Below are 20,030 nucleotides of genomic sequence, written 5' to 3' on the forward strand. Positions count from 1 at the left end.
CCTGCCACTTTATCAAATTAGCATCATTGTGCACACCCAACTCATGTATACCACTGCTTGTTACACATATACAAGTACGGGCAGCAGTGCACATACCCAACATTTACATCAACAATAAACAGAATACAGATTAAAATAACATTTCTGTTCCTGTAAATGACCTGCTAGCGCACCTGTTCACAGCCTGAACACACAGGTCAGTTTCCTCTGCTGAGAAGCACAGAAATGTTGCACTGTTAAAATAGCAATCTGCCAAAGTCACAGCACACCTGGCTCTTAAAAGGAATGTCAAGTGATCCGCTGATTGGTTTACTTCACATTCTGCCTAAAACACATGTTTCTATCATTCCAATGGAAAATACACACTGACGAACTTAAGCTGCATGGTACAAGGTTGACAGCTCATCTATAGATCACTAAAATAGTGCCTTACATGTCTAAGGCTACGTTTACATTAAAAGCCACATTGCTCAAATCCAATTTTTTGCTCAGATCGGGTTTGGCTATCTTTATGATTTACATTCACAAATATAAGTGACCTGTGTCTGTGCGTAACGTGAACCAATCTGTCCCTGAAACGCCTCACATGCACACATTCATACGCGTATAAACGTTGCCTTCTTCACCAACAACCAAAAAACGACACATTTGAGAGACGACTCCTAGCTTTATAAAGGGAAATGGATGCGTTAGAAGCTCATATGTTGAGCATCCTTTGCTTAAATGGAGAGTAAACAGCTCGTATGCTCAGGTCAAGGAGGTGAAAAAGGGATAGGTGGTTTGCTTTTGCTGTTTTTGCAGCTATAGCTGCACAGCTGCACCAAGAGATGTGTGAGTACAGGAGAGACGCACTTGGCGCATGCCAAGTGACCGTGCCATGCCATGATTTGACCATTCACATTCATGTTGCATGTCCAAGAATTAAATACGTACCTGATTTAGGACCACCTATGGAAGTGGCTCAGATCGGATTTGAAAAAATCGGATTTGGTATGTTTACACAGCCATGAAAAAAGAGTTTACAGTGCAGCATAAAGGACAAAAAGCTAAGCAGATTTTTCATTGAATATCCAGTTTGTCAAGAAAGTACCACATTTAAACAGTAAAATTGCAGTTCATACACAATTATTTTAAATTACAGTAGCAGAGCTTAGCTTAGTTGGCAGAGGTGTTAGACCTGTGGTGGCTTCACTTTCTTTTTTTAGAGACACTGAGCTGTTTATGCTTTTCTACAGTCATTTCATACAAAAAATAGAATAAAATCTCTAGAAGATTTTTTTCTCAAAATGCTTTTTGAAATCCCCTTGCATGTGTTGGATTATACATCACATGGATTATACTGCAATCTACGTATTTGTCATACTTCATAAAAATGTATAGTAGAGATTGTACAAGAGCAGTTTCCATCAAAGTAGCTCCTAATATAGAGTGTACGTATCGCTATATGACCGAGGCCCGAAGAGAGAGTAGCTGTGATCTCCATCTCTTATTCAATCCAAATCAGCCACCCGAGACTTTTATAGAGGGGAAAAGGTAAAGTACGGGAGAATGAGAATGCATTATGAAAGCCACATCAGCTCCTCTAGAGTAAAGAGCTGCTACTGATAGAGAAATCGCGAGCAGAGCCAGCTTTCATCTGGGGAATAGGAGAAAAAGCTGGAAATCATTCTTTCCAACAGGTTTATAAGTGCTCTCTGCAGGGAACAGGGATGATACACACTGTGCAAATTGGAGAGATATTCATATCGTGTTTATGTAAATTGGAAATAACAACACAAACAATAGGAAAATAACAAAAACGGCACATAGTCAGAGTGGAAATAATGTTCTTGCAATTTGTAAAAATTGGGGGAAACTTGAAATTCTCCATTTCCTCTGAAGTGAGAAGCTCACTTCTTTGTCTCAGAAAAGGACAATAATATTTTCCACCAAGTGTCCCTTACACACACACACACACACACAGATTGCGAGGGGTTCTGGCAGCCTCAAAAAGAGCAGTGTGCCTTGGCCCCAGGGTGTCCAGCAATAGCCGTGGTCAGCATTCCAGACTTGTCACTTCCTTTCTCCATCCACCAACCTTCAGCCACAATCAAGGCCACCATCCGGAGCCGCGCGTCAACATGACACAGGACGTTAGCACACGCGTGCTCCGAGGCTGCTCTTCCAAACTCATCTGACTCTAAACGCAGGACGCTGGGTGAACCAGGCTCAGGAGCGCACGTGCATTCAGCAGCACCTTCACCAACCAGGCTATTTTCAGTTTGAGTCGCTGTAGCAGGAGAGACAGCGCTCGAGTCCCACACTCACTCAGTGTTACGCACAGCTGTGGCGCCCAAGTGGACAGTAAATACAAGAGTAGTGGACTAAAGACCTAAAAACATTGTGATTTATATTGTAACAATTCTAGCACTCAAAAACTGGAAATAAAGATAATAAATCTAGATCTAGATAATAAATTAGGGACTATGATTTATTTTATTTATTGGCATTTTACATGCTTGATTCAATATTATGAGAATTTTGGGAACAGCACAGCTGTACTAAATGATCAATTACAAACAACAACAACCCGATACAAAAGAACAAAAAAAATTCTGTTCAATATGGCACAGTGCAGTATGCATCTGAATATGTGCTTTGTGCTCAGACAATTTGTACTAATGATAATTAGTTAATGTTCACACCATACAGGTATAATCATATATCACATGCATGTGGATTTATTATTATTTTTTTTTAACTATGAACATATATATATAAAAAATTACAACATTCAAATTATAAACCTAAATTCCTGGGAGTTCTTCTGGCCACATAATGCGTCTATACGTACTTACGTCACGCGTACAGCTTCTAAAAGAGGATCCTGCGCAGTTTTACTAAACACGAGTGGCTGATGGAGCAATGGAGACTTCAGAAGAGGAAACTCAGAGCTCAATAGCTCATTCACCCATAGCAAAACTAAAGAAACGTGAAGCAAGCTTCAAAGCCAAAAAGGAATGTGATACAGTGGAGAGAGCTCCGTGATCTTAAAGGGCCCTCTCTCTGACTGAACATAACCTGGAATCGGATTCATCCGTTCTGAAAGAAGACCGCATCACACCCGCCCAGTTTAAAATGATTCTTCCGCATGCTCAGTGCAACTACCCATTCTTACCAGAGAGGGCCCTAAATCCTCCAAATCCCAAAACTTACAAACATCAGCTTTAAACCAAAAAAATAAAATAAATAAAGATTTCAACATCCAGTTTGAATTGAGCATATGTGCATGCAGAATATAGGCCACACCCCCCTTACTCTGATAAGAGTAAGATCCTTGACTGTGATCTGCATGAAAGATGAACGATTGGTCAGAAGAAATCTACATATGTTTTGGCGGTTCGAGTATTTTATTTTAAGAACACAGACCAACTTCAGATTTCATCCCAAAAAGTGTTATTATTCCTGTCTCAAGAATTCTGCACTGGGCTGCAGGATGTGTGTGTAGGGTCTCCTGCATTGATTAAAACTTTTCGTAAACTTTCCATGTTAAATAGAAATACGATTTTAGGCACATGTTATCTTTTTAATATTATTAGTAAAAAAGTACCCCACATGTGCACTGCCATTAGAAAAGCTTTTATCTATTCTATAAAAAAATATGTAATATGTTACATAAGGTTATATATTTAAACAACAATTACAATATATCTATACTGTGCTGATGATTCTGATAATACACTGCTTGAGTAAAGTCTATCATATGAGAAGTTTCCCACTGCTTAGATTCATTTCGCTCAACATTGAACACTTTTACTCTCTTGCCCTCCTTCTTTCACTACCTCTCTCTCTCTCTCTCTCTCTCTCTCTCATCAAAGCTCAAGCTCCACTCAATTATATATCACAGTATATTTTCCAAATTGATCATGAGGGAAGGGAAGCAATGTGCTACAGTGAAAATAAAATGTACCACAGCAATTAGAAGCAACACAGCAATCTGTTTGTTAATAGCTCATTAGGCTGCAGCATCCAGTGGAGAAAGCGTCTCCACTCTCGGGCTGTGAATAAAGAGCCATGCTTGACAAGAGCAGACAGCATCGCATGTGGAAAGTTAAATATGGTCACTTATCTAATTACACTGGCCTGTCTGTCTGCCTCAATGTTAATGTGCTTTTTACACATTACAAGGTTGAGCCTTTCTCTACTCGCTCTCTCAATAAACCTCTATGGAGAGGAGGGTTCACCCTAATTGGTTCCAAAGCACAGCCTAACAACGCAGCGCATCCTCAGCCGACACCAGCCATGTTAATTTCCCTCTCCATTGTAAATAGAGTTCTGCAAAAACAATGAATATATGGTAACGCGAGGCTAGGTGGGCAATTAACACGATTACAAAGTGCCTCATTAGCATTTTGACACCAGCGGAAAAAAAGGCAAACACGTTTTAAGCGGGAAAAAAAACGCAGCTAAGTTATTCTGGTCAACAGCGACAGGCCTTGATCAGAAATGCATCCCCCTCGAGACTCTATTAAACCACTCTCAGGGGACCATGAATCAGAGATAAGCAGAATTTTACAGGCAATCAAGAAAACTAAATCACACAGATACTCACAGGCACGCAGACTCGCATACACGCAAACACACACACACATAAACACATGCACGCATATTCAATACACACACATCATTCTGACTGTTAACCATCAGCTTGACCCTCATTTACCACAACAGCTGCCCTTAGGAGGAGGGAATACTAAGTGAGAGCAGACCTAGTAAGAGCATTTTTATTTCCAAAACCTGCACTCTCACACACACACACATATATATATATATATATATATATATATATATATATATATATATATATATATATATATATATATATATATATATATATATATATATATATATATATATATATATACACTTCTGTTTGGGTAAAAAAAAGTAGTATCTACAAAAAACTTTAAACGTAGAAACATTCATTTTAAATAATTCTAAAGCATCTTCATTGGTCTGTTTAATAATGTCCACATATGAGGACTTTAGTTTTATATTTTGATAGTACACAATGAAGTCGCAATTAGTAATGATGTGCAACATATTTATTTTGGGCCTCAATCCAGCAGCATTTTTGCATGAGTGCAAGACAAAAGTAAAAACAACAACAATTTTGAGCAATATGGCTCATTTGAAGTGCTGCTTCAACACAAAGACACAAAGTAAAAAACCCAAACATTGACTGTATTTACTGTTCATTTAATTTTATGAACAAAATCGAAACTGTAGCGTGTTAAACACTTCTGCCACCACTAACAGTAACAGTATAATGGCCTCATAAGGGGACACAAGGTCCTTGTTGTGGTCTAGACAATCCAAAATCCGATGTCCACACGTGTACGGCAGGTACTAGGATGTTAAATCTGTACAGAACTATTTTATTAATAAATTACAAATTGTAAAGGCCAACTGCCAGATTTACATCATGTCAAAAAGAAGAAAACAGCAATGCAATACCATATACATTAACAGATAGACAGACAGACAGAGGGCTGTACAATGCATATACTGTATATTGTTTATATTTTGAGGCATGAAGAGAAATACAGTATTTTTCCAGGTTAAATCATTAAAAGGGACGAGTAGTCTTACTTTAATACATAATACAATTTTTTATTTTTTTTCAGCCTTTGATACATTTTTATGGCAGGGGCTGAAATGTGGAACACATATACAACATGGTCTAAATCTATCCGAGCTAGGCCTGTCATGATAAGAATGTTTTGTGGACGATATATCGTCCCAGAAATTATTGCGATACACGATTTTTTTTGTCATTTTAAGACTAATAAATGCCACTGACATAATAATAAAAGAATACCGTAAAAAAAAACAATGATGCACCTTTTAAAGATGAAAAATTTTGAATGAATCATTTATTATAATTAGTTTGGGAATTATATACTTATTTCTTCACCTACTTTAGTCTACACTGTGTGTATGGAGTCTGGCTAAACCGCTGTTCGCTGTTTTATGTATGCACAAACATACAATGAAACACAATACAGACGATATCACGATTATCAAATATTAATGTGGTCATGTTCATTGACTGTACGATAAATCGATATTGCAATTATTGTGACAGGCCTAATCCTAGCTTTATTAAATCCATCTTCACCACTCTGTAGTTTTATTCTGAACCTGTACTTCAGTAATGCACATCTGCCGAGTCACGCCTTACCCCTCTTATTGTAGCCTCACTGCACACTTTTAAAGCCCAGCCTGCTGAATCCCATAAACACCACTAACTGTGCTCCAATTGTACAGCACACTCGTAATAGCAAACAACAAGGCAGGGACTGATTAACTAAGAGTTTCACAGGGACAACTAAAAGCAACGAGTCTGCCATATTAAACCTGTGCATCCTCAGCTCCACCTGCCACATAGCAGAGCTGGAATCAGTCTCCTTAAAAAGGCATGCAGTTCAGTATATAAGCCAGGCCTGCATCCACATACAGGAAAATTAATCTCAGTGTCTGAACTGGAGTAGAATGGATTTCAGTACAGGAAAAAATCTTCAATTTTCAAATTTTACTTTTATTTCTTTCACAAAGAATTTCTTTAGAACTCAGCTCCATATTCAAAAGTGAGCATCTAAGACTATTTATATAAATAGGATGTACGTATGTTAGAAAAGGATTATGACCAGTAAACCTCTGATTTATACCATGTTTTAGGGGCAATGCCACAGAAGATCTTCAACACTAATAAAAAAAAAAATCAATAGATTGTAGTAATGTAAAGAAATACTTCAGAATCCATCCATCCATCCATTTTTTCCGGGTCAGGGTCAAGGTGGGTCGAGAGGCTAACCAGAATCAATTGGGCACGAGGCAGGATCACCCCCTGGATGGAGCGCCAGTTCAATATTTAAGTATTTTCAGCATAATACGTATAAGAGCACGTGAGCTTACAGCTTATGCTTAAAGACACTTTGGATATGTTCACACTGCAGTTAAAAGTGGCCTAAATCCAGTTCCTTTTTTATTAAATGTGACATGTATGTGTTGTAAGTGTGGCAGTGTGAACGGCAACTAACACACTGAATTTTTTATTCTGATTTGGGCCACTTTCATATGTGGTATAAATAAAAAATTGTTACATATCTAATGTGCACCAATGTGACTCTGAATTCTACTTTCACATCAGGGAGGAGGGAGAAAAAGCAGTGAAGAGAAAGGCAGGAAAATGGATATGAGTAGAAGGGAGGGTGGATGACAGCAGGGAGAGAATGTTTCAGGGGCAGGATAACAAGGTAACATCTCATTTTAGAAATTAGAAGGCTTGTGTCGCAAACCTGCTGCATATCAAAAGAAAATAAAATGCTTAAAAACAAAGTTTAAAAGAAACCAGGAACACAAACCTAAGAACTGGCCGTGGCTGAATAACAACCAACTTTTTTTGTTGTGATCTAGAACTCTCAGTGATTACCTCAACTGGAACTTTTTGATAGGTCCAGAAATGCTGACAATGATGAAACCCGAAACAATTCAAACTGTTTAGAAAAAAAATCACATATATTTATTAAAAGATAAATTAAAATCATATTTAATGAGAAAATCGGATTTAGGTGTTTTTTACCAGCTGTAAATTGTAGATTAACCTTGTAATATATGGAATATACAGCTTTGGAAAAAAAGTTTCTGAATCAGTTTCTCTGATTTTGCTATTTATAGGTATATCTGTCCTATACATATTTCTCCCAAATTCCAAATAAAAATATTGTCATTTAGAGCATTTATTTATCAAATAATGCAAAGAAAGCAAGTTCATATTCATAAAGTTTTAAGAGTTCAGAAATTAATATTTGGTGGAATAACTGGTTTTTGATCACAGTTTTCATGCATCTTGGCATGTTCTCCTCCACTAGTCTTACACACTGCTTTTTGATAACTCCTGGTGCAAAAATTCAAATAGTTCAGCTTGGTCTGATGGCTTGTGATCATCCATCTTCCTCTTGATTATAATCCAGAGTTTTTTTTGTTATTTGATAAAATCAAAGAAACTCATTATTTTTAAGTGATCTCTCATTTTTTTTTCCAGAGCTGTATAATTATCATTATCGCTCACTTTCGTTTTCAAGATAAACACATTGAAAGAACTAGGGGTGGGCGATATGGCTCTAAAATAATATCACGATATTTCAGGGTATTTTTGCGATAACAATATACTTGGCGATATAGGAAAACTAAATTAAATCATTCATTTCAGGAATATAGTATAATAGTATAACAGTATAGTCATAATGTGGCAAAATAAATAATACAGCATAAAATAATATAAGGCAGCAAATAATATTGCAGAATATTTAGTGCATGCATATAAACTGCAAACTAAAACAGTTATACAATAAATACACCTAAAGCTTCACGGTAAATAATAGACTACTTTAAGACAGAACAGCCCTATTATCACGATATGGATTTTTAATTTCATGATATTTCTGTGTCACGATATATTGTATACGATATAACATTGCCCACCCCTAGTTAAAACATAGGTAAAACATAAGCAAACTCTAATTGTTTTACCTGCTGCAGACTGTGCTCACATGACATAACTAGACTGGAGTCGGATTGAGTTAGAGTGAGGTAGAGAACTACTTCTTAGCCTGGGAACTATTACTGCAGCCAAGCCAAGTGCTGAAAAAACATTAAATGAGCTTGAACTAATGTATCGTGTTTCAAATCGGTAGCAGAAATATCAAACAGCATTATCACACATTGCATTTTTTTGTCTATATCGTACACCCATGTTTTAGCTTAGGGACTCCAGGATAGGGCTGCAGGAAGATAACTGTGACCGTGATCTTCCTTCTGACTTTCAAATGACCGTTCACATCACACTGACCTCAGAACAAACCCCCCTGATAAACCTCATCCACTCCTGACCACAGATAACCCAGAGCATCTGGGAACTCCTCTTACTACAGATAATCACAGAACATCAGGCCAGCAGAGATGGACGAGCCTGGACACAAGGGTAAAGGTTAAAGTGAGAGAGGCCATTCTGCAACAATCCAGAACACACCTCAAAGAAGTGTGTGCGTGTGTGTGTGTCTTTGTGTGTGTGTGTGCTCACAGGTTTGTGTGTGCTGAGGTGTCCGACCAGGCTGAGTCAGCGTGACACTGCACTTTTACAGATGTAAGCTGCTATGCTGTCATTAGCAAAGCATGTGCAGAGGGAGGGAGGGGGGTTGTAGTGTGATTAGTAAGCGAGTCTGCATGAAGGCAAGGAACTGCAGTGCACCCTAAAGACCTGGCAACCTGGCTGCACTCTAAATATACCAAAAAATATACCCTTACAGCCTTTTAGAATGAGCAACTAACGCATGAACACTGCCCACACCCGCACGATGGCACAGCAGCACAATGGCACCCAGCATGGGCAAAACAAATCTGCTGAACATCTGCTGAGAAGATAAGTAATATTTAAAGGAGGGCATATTATATCTCTTTTTACAAAATTAGAATAGGTCTAAGGGCTATACAAAACATGTTCACAAAGATCTTTGCACAAAATCACTCTCACATAAATAGATCTAACCTCTCTAGGCTCTATTCTAGCCAGTTTCAGTCCCTTCCAGAATGAGCCGTTTAAGGGCTCTGTCACTTTTATGCAAATAAGCTTTGCCTTTAGCCACAGTGCTCTGCAACTGAAAAAGTTGCATTTTCACTTAATCTAGTTGTGCCATTGTGGTTTTATGCAAATTTTCGGTAGCACTTTAAAATAAGACTAACTTTATAAAGGGTTTATAAATGGTTTACAATTAGTTTATAAATGGTTACTAATTAGGTTGTAAATGCCTTAAAAATAAGTAATAATCATTATAACACATACGTAGAAAGGGCAACAATATAGATGGCTGTGGCTCGCTATTTGACAAACAACAGGTCATTGTTGACCTTTCTACGTATGTATTATGACTAATTATTAATAATTTTTAAGAAGTCACTGAATCATAAGCAACATTTTTGACCCCGGCCTTTTAAGCCAGTTTTCTATGAGCTTTCTACTAAACTTTACACAAAGAAATCCAGACTGTTCTCATACAGAGTTCCCCAATGATGGAACAAACTACCTTCCACTACCAGAGCATCCCTCACTATCTTTGAAAAGCTCAGTCTTCAGGAGTTTATTAAAGAGCACTTACTTACTCATAACACCTCTAACAAACTTACTACTTCTAACCTAATTTCCTGTGCCCCCTTCTTTCCTCCTCTATCCCACTATTTTCCCCTGGCCTTCTTTAGGCCCTGTCTACATTTTTTTTTTAGTTTTTGCCTTGAACTTCTATGTCCTTTATTGCTAAATGTACATCATTACTAGAAAGTCACTTTGGACAACAGCATCCACTAAATGTAATGTAATGTAGAAACAAGTCTTATGTGTGTGACGGCGCAAAAAATGAGAGAAAAGCAAGCATTTCATTGAGTTTGGCTAAATTCATAGCTGAACAGCTTTGACCATGTTTTCACTCCAACATCTGCATCCACAAAATTAAATGCATTACCTCTGACCACAGCTAACCACAAATCAGAAAAGCAAACCCTTTAGCCAACTAGCAACACTGACCCACAGTTGGAATTGCCAAAAAAAGATGAAATTAAATAGTCTTAAAAAATTACAATAACACTGTTTATCATAATTATATTTGGGAGTGATAATCTGAAAAGTACCATTAATTTGCATTATTATTATTAGCAGTACTGAGCACAAAAGAACGCCTCATGCCTGGGTTTAGCTGTGCCGTTAGGTGGCCTGATCACTTGACTAGGGGTTAAAGGTTATCAGAGCCAGTGCTCTCGCAACACTCAAACCAGCCCACGCGGAATTCCAGTTGACCCAGGAAGCACACGCGCCGACCTCATGTCCAGGAGACTTCAAAATATACATCTTTATCAAAATAACCTTAACACGAGCGTGGGAAGACTCGGAGAGTTCATCCATCATTTTAACGATTAATTTCCTTCATCCCGTCCTTTCCCCACTCTATTAATATCGTTGCTGAAGTGTACGAGTACGTCTCCAGCCGAGGAGATTCACTCCGATATTACTGCTCTCATTACTCATCCCGGAATGCCTGTGATATAGGAGTCAAATCAAATCCCACATTTCTTAATCAGAAAATGAGAATCTTAACGTGATCAGCTCTTCTTTTGACATTATTTATCCACTCATTCTTCAAGATGATAGCCCATGTGACTCCCTCACGTTCTGAACGGGAGAGTGGGAAATGAGTGGGAAATGATTAAATGAAGGATTTTAAAATTATTTTGTAATGTTTCAATTTGTTCTTAAAAAACTAATCACAAGCTTAGGGAAGTATTTAAAAATAAGAAACGAAGAGAGCACTCAAAAATTTTAAAATGAGTTTCTTTCATTTTACCAAATTGAAAACCTCTGAATTTTTGCACCAGAAGTGGCATAAAGTTATCCAAAAGCAGTGTGTAAGACTGGTGGAGGAGAACATGCCAAGATGCATGAGAACTGTGATTAAAAAACAGGGTTATTCCACCAAATACTGATTTAAAATCTTTATTAATATGAACTTGTTTTCTTTGCATTATTTGAGGTCTGAAAGCTCTGCATCTTTTTGTTATTCCAGTCATTTCTCATTTTCTGCAAATAATTGCTTTAAATGACAATATTTTTATTTGGAATTGGGAGAAATGTTGTTCGTAGTTTATAGAATAAAACAACAACGTTAATTTTACTCAAACATATACCAATACAATAAATAGCAAAATCAGAGAAATTCAGAAACTGAAGTGATATTTTTTTCTAGAGCTGTATATTATAATAAAAAAATTCTATCATCAGAATTGAGAACACTGACTCTTACTTCAGTAGTGCGTTGTGTTTGGATGTGCGTGTGTGTATATAGATGGCAGAGCCTCTGCATGTGTGTGTGTGTGTGTGTGTGTGTGCGCGTGTGAGAGTAAAACGCCTCGGAGCAGTTCAGCTACATTTATTAAAACATGCCGTGATTTGAAGCTGTCGGAGCTGACGAATTATCCAGTGCAGAGAAGGGCCTTTGTTCAATTAGATATTTCAGCCGCTTTAAAGCGCTTTAGATTCCCCTGTAATCTATCGGCATCCTGTAATTAATCAACTAATTCACAGTCTCGGGACGGCTGTAATTACAGCGCTGGTAATAGCTTATTCTTTCTGCTCCAGCACCTACATTTCATTTGTTTATTTTCCCACAGTCATAAATCTAGGGGAGCGTCAGGAGTGCCACAATATTAGTGCAATAATCAGAGTTAATTATCAGACGGCCCTCGCTCTCTCCTCCCACTAATAACACAGGCTATCAGAGAGATCTGCCTCAGCGCAGCCTGCAGAGCCTCACACCGCTTCAGCGAAGCAGCTTCCCCTTATTAATCACCTACTACTAAAAGCAAAACATCCACAAACAGATTCGCTATTTGTAGAGAAGCCAAAAATCTGTTTGGCTGCACTGGCGAACACAATTCATCGGCCGTTTAAAGCCTGTTAAAACCTGTGTGTTTCAGCAGAAGCCAACAACAGCACATTTGATAGGATTATTTTTAAGAAGAAAGGCTATTAAAACAGCCACCAGTTAGGTCATTTCTAATTGCTAATTGATATTTTAATCTTAATACAGCTTTAAATATCATAACTGGATTACTGTTAAGATGTAGATCATACTGTATGAAAGTAAGCCTCCACATTTAACCCATTAATTGCTATATAAAAAAGCATACACTTTTGAGGTGGGTAGTGGGCAGCCACCACATAACTGGAAGGTTTTGCCCTTTTGATGCTGATCCAGGGGATCAAACCTTGGCAACCTTTTGGACCCAAGCCCACTTCTTTAACCGTTAAAGGATAAATATATTATATATAATAAATATTATATATCATAAACAGGCAAAACTGTCAAAGTGCTCCACCTTACATGCAAGCATGAGCTGAAATTATCTCTTTATTTTAGTGAGAGACATTTGAGATATAATGATCATTAAATTCATTTGCTTGCAACGCTGGGACCAACAAACGTGTCGGTGAGTCAAATTTTCTTTTAAAATTTAGAGCATAATTGAAGGACTCAGCAATGGGATTACACCAGTATGCAGCCATGTCAGGGTTACTTATAGCATTTTTCCTTTGTGGCATTATTTTCTATTTATTTATATATGATTCCTATAGGAATATAAATCAGCTTCAGCTTAATTAATAATTTGACCTCAATTCCAATTAATAAACAATTATCTTCATTATGAGATACACAGCATTTTTCATTGGTGCAAGCTGCTCAAGTTGCTCAGTTGGCTCTGTGTTTCAGTTCACCTCCATGTTGCAGACTGTAATGTGTCCATGTCACATGACTACACATGTAGCAGCATGTTTTTGTGAGAGTAAAGTACATGAACTCACACAGTAGGGAAGTATTAACAGAATTCAACCCCCCTAAAAAAACAAAATGAAAAAGAAAAAAAAAACAATATAAAATAATGAAATTACCAACAATATTGCACTGGTTATTCTGATTATGCACTAAACTGATGAAGAATTCCACAACCCTTATAAAACCCTTGTCTGGTCTTCAGGGAAGTGTGCATCCAAAAAGTCAAATTCTGGTTACTGTGATTTGATGAGGGTCTCCACCCCCAGCCTATAAACATGGTGACCAGGTGAATCAGTTACACTAGATCGTCCTGGAATTGGTTGCTCTAAATTGCTCTGGTGTGTGTATATGAGTATATATGTATTTATGAGCAAATGCATGTATGTCTGTTCGCATTTCTATATGTTGTTTCTGGGTGAGAGTATGCAGTATGAAATTGGCTGCTGCCTCTCATCAGTGTGAAATTGTGTAGAGAATTGTTGATTGTATAGTGCTATATAAGTAAAACTTTTTTAATTCATCCACATTTAGTGTTACTCATTATGATTATTACATTGTGCTGTCTGAACAAAACCTAACAACTTTACAGGTGATGAAAAAAACGTTTTAACTTTAAATGATTAGTGTCATTTAGTGTAAAAAATATTTTAATTCAAATAATTTTTATTGATCCATTTATTCTAAAACTAGAATAGAAAGAACACCTGCTTGATACACATAAGTATAAGTGTATATATGATCACACTCACCCACTCCTCTAGAATCAGACTAACTGCTTTACTGCTGCGAGCTTTATTCCGGCAGGCCAAGATCACATGAGCCCCATGAAGAGCGAAGGAGCGCGCCGTCTCAAAACCTACACAGAGAGAAAGAGAGAGAGAGAGAGAGAGAGAGAAATAGAGGAAAGGAAATGACATGATTGCGATTAGTCTTCTTGTTCAGATAACGCCACGATCAATGCTCTTTCACATTATCGATGCTCTCTCTCTCTCTCTCTCTCTCTATTTGGGACTGAATGGAGTGGAGGAGAAGAGAGGGGGAGACGAACTAAAAGCCATATCTCCAATTCAGTCCCAGCTTTTCTCCATCGCACACAGCCATGGGCTTCTCTTTCAGCTGCTTAATCAACTCCCTCTGCAGTGATGAAAATGATTGAATTAATGTAGCGGAAGCTCTCGCCGGCGCCGGCACAGATAAAGTTAGAAATGGTACCATGGGCACTTTCAGGAGGTTCCCCCTCCATAGGGAAAAAAGGTAGCTACACGATGTAGCGACGATGCCATTGTGTGTTCACAGAATACAGATTTCTCTTCTGATGTATCCAACATTCTGTAATAAGGAAACAAGAGGCAGCAGGACTGCGTGGTTAGTGCAGACAAACTTCCCTTGCCCAAACCGATGACACGCACACTTCAAAGCAGTAAAGATAAGGATTCTCCACCATCACAGAGGCTGTGATATGCACTGGCCTCATCATCCTGCAGCCTACTATCACTCCAGAGATAAATCCGGCCCATGCGCAAGAGATACGCGCAGAAATTCATTTCCAAAATCACGAGTCTAAATGGGTCATTCAGACCCAAAAGGTTGAAACACTTTAGCAAAATTACCGAACTAATTATGTGCGGGAAAGAGAGAGAACATTAAAAAGTTCAGCTACACCCACCCCCTCCCCAAAAAAATGTAAATAAATAAATAAATAAAGGACCAAAAAAAAAAAAAAAAAAAGTTATATTTAGGGTGGACTTAGGGTATTGTTTGGGTTGTGTTTTTGCTGACCTGCCGTTTTGCATTGTCCCTTTGATTACACAAAGTGTGTTTAAAGTTTCTCCAAAGCTGGCATCAGCAGTTTAAGAGGCGGAGCAGGCATCAGATTTAGAGGTATGAGGGGCTGAAAATAGACATGCCGAGCCAAAGCCTCAGCCTGGAGATGCTGGCCAACAACTGAAAGCCTGACATTAATAATTAAGTTTAAGAAAAGGTCATTTAGAATGGAGAAAGGTGTTTATTTCACCCAGAACTGAAGCGCACCAGAACTAAACTCGTGACTTTTGGAAAATTGGTGTTGGATTGCCAGTTCCTGCGACAACTCTCCTCTACAACAGCTGACCCAGAAAAGACAGACTCAGGCACTTTTTCTGCAAAAGATCTCATAATACTTGTTCTCGTTGGCATGTCTGTGGTTCCATGATTTGCTAATTAAATCCAGATTTAGCAAATACAGTAAATTAATGTCAACAGAGAGAGCCGGTGGTTTATGGCTAGTTGGCTTGGCGTTCATAAGGAAAGGGGTGATTTTATTTTTTTGCATTATCATAGTATCATACTAGTATTGAATAACTAAAGTTAATAAACTAAAGCACAAATACACATTGAAAGCATTTAATTACAAATCTTAAACTGATTAAACATTTGTTTATTAGTGACAAAAAGTCAACACTGCTGTTTCTCCAAAAATACCCTTTTCTAGTAGTAGAAAGAAGCAGCAGAAATTTATAGTAACAAACTACTTTACTACTGTACTTAAGTACTAAAATGCTGTATCTGTACTTTACTGGAGTATTATTATTTTCTCCTACTTCCACTTTACTTTATTACACATTTTCAATGTGTTTAATACTTTTACTCTGATACATTTTTTATGTGCTGCATCGTTACTCGTTACAATTATAAAACTGTTACCAATAATTTCCAACCCACATTATCATTAAAGCCAGAGCGGTAGATGCACTGTGCACAATCACCAGGTTTAATAAGCTGGTGTTAATAAGGAATCAAGCTGATCCTTTAAGAAGACCTCCCTGATTCCGTTCTGTGTTCCACTCTGCAACGTTCCACTGCTTTCTATGATAAATGCACAACACAGCACTATACATTTGCTTTCAATACTTGAGAAGTAAGAATTTTAGAATAAACTGCTTGCAATACTTTAGTATTTCTACTTAAGTGTGGCGTTTAAAGAACACTAAAGAACTTAAAGAACTTCTACGCAAGTTACTTTTTTGATAGAGAACTTGTACATTTACTTGGACTCCTTGTTGTGGTTGTAGTGTTTTTTACACCATTTCTAATTGTTTATTGAAAAATAGTTAGTTCTACACTTTCTCATGCAAAACGAAGCTTGTAAATAAAGTTATTGTTGATCATACGATAATAAAATGAATCATTTTTTTTGACTGCACATCATTAAAACCTGTAAGGGTCTCGTCTCTGTACTTCATTTGGTCATTTGGCTTGTCTGTACATCAGACCAACAGTACTGGTATGTTCTTCATGAAGTAGGTCCAGCAGTGTGTGCTCCAGCTGCAGCGCTGCATGGCTGTGCCCTGTACAGCAGATGTACGCTGGCTGCTCGCTCTGCTCCCCAAGACGGAGAAATAACCCCTGGCCATGCCGCTTGTAAAACATATTACGCTGTCATGGCCCAGAAAAGAGCTGACAGGCCAACACGTCTCAAACACAGAACCATTACTCAATTATTCTCTCTCTACATAAAAAAAAAAGACACTGTAAAATGGATCCACTAGCGCAAACAGACAGTCACATGCCGCTTATAAATAGGAAGGGTTTTTTGCATGCGATAGCACACTCCATAAGTGGGGCAATTTGTTCCCACACTCGCATACACATACACTAAAAACCCTTGATTGATAGCCTGACCTCACACTTCCATGCAAACTAAATGAGTCTGACAGTGAGGCAGCCAGATTCCAGGCGACAGACAGTTTGCACGATAGTGTGGATTAAAATGAACTTTAATTAGATTAAGTTTTAATCTGATTTTCATTAAAAGGCAAACTAGGGGCCCTAATTGTGAGGCGAGTGCTAAAGAGTAATATCCATTAAAACTCAAAATTGGAGGCGGATAAGAGCTCCTCTCTGACAAGTGAAGCATGGAATTAAATTATATGACACCTTATTAGGAGTAATGGAAGGAGCACTGTGCATCAGTACAATGAACTGGCATCCCAGGAAAAAGACACCCAAATAAAAAAATAAAAAAATAAAAAAAAATAACAGAGAAAGCGGAAGGCTTTACCTTTTAGTAAATACCCACTCAACTGATCTTAAATCAGAGGCATATGGTGCACACGTGAGAAGTATTTGTATTTTAAATATATATAGGTTTGGGCATTCACTGTTGGTTTTACGCAGATCTTCGTAGAAACGCATGCCCAAAGTGTAATTATGGTGTGTGGCAGTGGACAAATAGCTCATTTTATTAAATACAAGGTGATGAAACTCCATTTGCATCCAGACAGGATTAAAATTACCAGTAGGAACTTTTGCCTGTAATTTTCTTAGAGGACGTCTGAGAAAAACACATATATCGTCGTTCCGCACAGGAATTAAATCACAGAGGACCCCCCATAAAAGAGAAAACTACCCTCAGGACCCCCTGAGAAACTAATCCCGTCAGGATAGGGCTATACTTGGACTCTTACACTAGGTTTAGCTAGCTTAACTAGCTAAACACAACAGCAACAACATGTTTCAGATAACTGAGGCTCAAATTACTCAAATTACGTTTAAAGGATAAATCATAATATCTTATGCTGCATTTACATGGTTGACGGGTGGCGAGTTTCTCCAAGATAAAAGGCATTTTTCCGACTTGGTCGCTTTCGTGTGCTTTGTGTAGAAAATTAATAAATAGATGTTTTACTTTCCACTATTTTAATGATTAATAAAATGTATGTTGTTTGTAGATGCCTAAAATAATGTTACTATTAAAATTAACTGTACGAAAAGCATAAACATTTTAATTTTGAATTCATATTTTACAGTTGTTTACATGCTCAGGGATGTTGGAAAGCATTATGCCAGAACTAGGTCAGTTTGTGCTGCATCGGAAATTTCGAAAGTGTGCCCGACTTGAGGATTCCACTTCAGAGGGTGTTCAAGTTGTGCTTCCTGGTGTGAAACTCGCTTTTCCGATAAAACCAACACCACACAAATGCAGCAGGAGAGCACACAGTCGAATGAATGGTCTTAAGAGTGATTTTTTTTTTTTTACTGTTTTAAGGGTAAACTTGAAATACTGTCCTTATTGCAAAATAAATCCACATTTTAAAAATACCAGAGTATACAGTACTGTGTTTTCTGCTTGCATAAAAAAAATATAGAACCACATTACACATCGCGCAGTTGCATAAACATAAAGAAATCCAATAAAAGATACTCATCATAAAGTGGGTGATATCTTGTGAGTTGGTTGATAAATAAAGGTGGATTCTAAATCGCCAGCCCACATGATTTAATATCATATTAAGTACTGATTCATTCAACCAGCTCTCAAATAATAACTTTAAGTAAAACTATTTAAACTACCTATTTGAATACATGTTGTTTGTGTTTATTCTAATATTAGTGTTTTACTGAATGAATAAACACGGACTGCCCAGATAAGGATTTTTCCAATTCTATATTCAACAAGTGCCTAATAGATGGCAACTTCATTTCGGAATGGAAATCAATACGAGACAAATTTTTATTTAATTTTATTTAAGTCATTTTAAAGCATTTATATATTTTTATTCATCAACTACTTTCCAGATTCACAAAAAAAATAACGAAAAAAAAGGCAAAAATAGAGATGTGATGTTTTTGTGTGACAGCCATGATATGTTGAAAAATAAAAAAATAAAAGCGAGAGAAAATAATGTTGTTGATCAGCAGCCTTGTTCTCACTGTCACCTTGGAAAAGCACGGTGGCTGTCGGGCTTGAAACATGAGTTAATCGACACTGATGTTTTTCATAATGGGGAACAAATTAGAGCATGTTTAACAACAGCAGCGACCTGCTGGGTGTTATTTATGGAAAATAGAGAGGGCCTGACATTAATTTGGATATAACGACTCCAGTTGTTGGGCTTACAGAAACGTGGTGTGTGTGTGTGAGTGAGTGTGAGCACATGTTCCGGTCTTACAGAAGAGCATGCAGAGCAGGGTAAGCTGTAGATGAGGATAAACAGCAGCAATGTGTTGTTTTTCTGTCAGCCGCTCAGCCCTGCTCACACGAAACACAAGGTCAGTTATGGGTCATCACCCAGCTTCTGTGTACACAAATGGGTGACATGTATGCCAACCAGTAAAGACTATATAAACAATGGGCAGAGCGCTAAGCAGGCAATAACAAGCACAGGATATTCAGAGCTATATGCTTGTGCTGCTTGGTATGAAGAGAAAGTAGTGTGGATTTTGGGATGGAAATGGTGAAGGAGTGAGATGTTTTACAGATGGACCCATGGGTCAGATTGGGGGTTTATTGCTCCACAGAGTTCTGTTCCAGACCATAACCTGGTCTCTGCTGGTAGCTTTGCTTTTGGAAAGACAGAATGAGACTAGGCCAAATGCAACAAAAGAAAACTGATGACTGCTTTGGCTGATCATTAGGGGTGGGCGATATGGCCCTAAAATAATATCACGATATTTCATGGTATTTTTGCGATAACGGTACTCTTGGCGATATGACAAAACACTTTTTAAAAAATACACTATACACTGCAAGAAAAAAAATATATTATTACATACAATATAATACTGCACACCCTGCACAAGTGAGATATTAAAAAATACAAGTATTTTATCAGATTTGTAACAGAAGTCAAT

At 37.7% G+C, this 20,030-nt stretch overlaps 1 protein-coding gene across 1 annotated transcript in view; it reads right to left on the reverse strand.

Moving 5' to 3' along the window:
* wwox (WW domain containing oxidoreductase) overlaps positions 1–20,030 on the reverse strand; it is a 322,237-nt gene that overhangs the window by 284,297 nt on the left and 17,910 nt on the right. Inside the window, exon 5 of the mRNA XM_007244266.4 lies at positions 14,168–14,274. Coding sequence (XP_007244328.2) covers positions 14,168–14,274 — 107 coding nt within the window. The remainder of the gene's footprint in view (positions 1–14,167; positions 14,275–20,030) is intronic.

Source organism: Astyanax mexicanus, chromosome 2, assembly GCF_023375975.1.
Source record: "Astyanax mexicanus isolate ESR-SI-001 chromosome 2, AstMex3_surface, whole genome shotgun sequence".
NCBI classification, from domain to species: Eukaryota; Metazoa; Chordata; class Actinopteri; order Characiformes; family Acestrorhamphidae; genus Astyanax; species Astyanax mexicanus.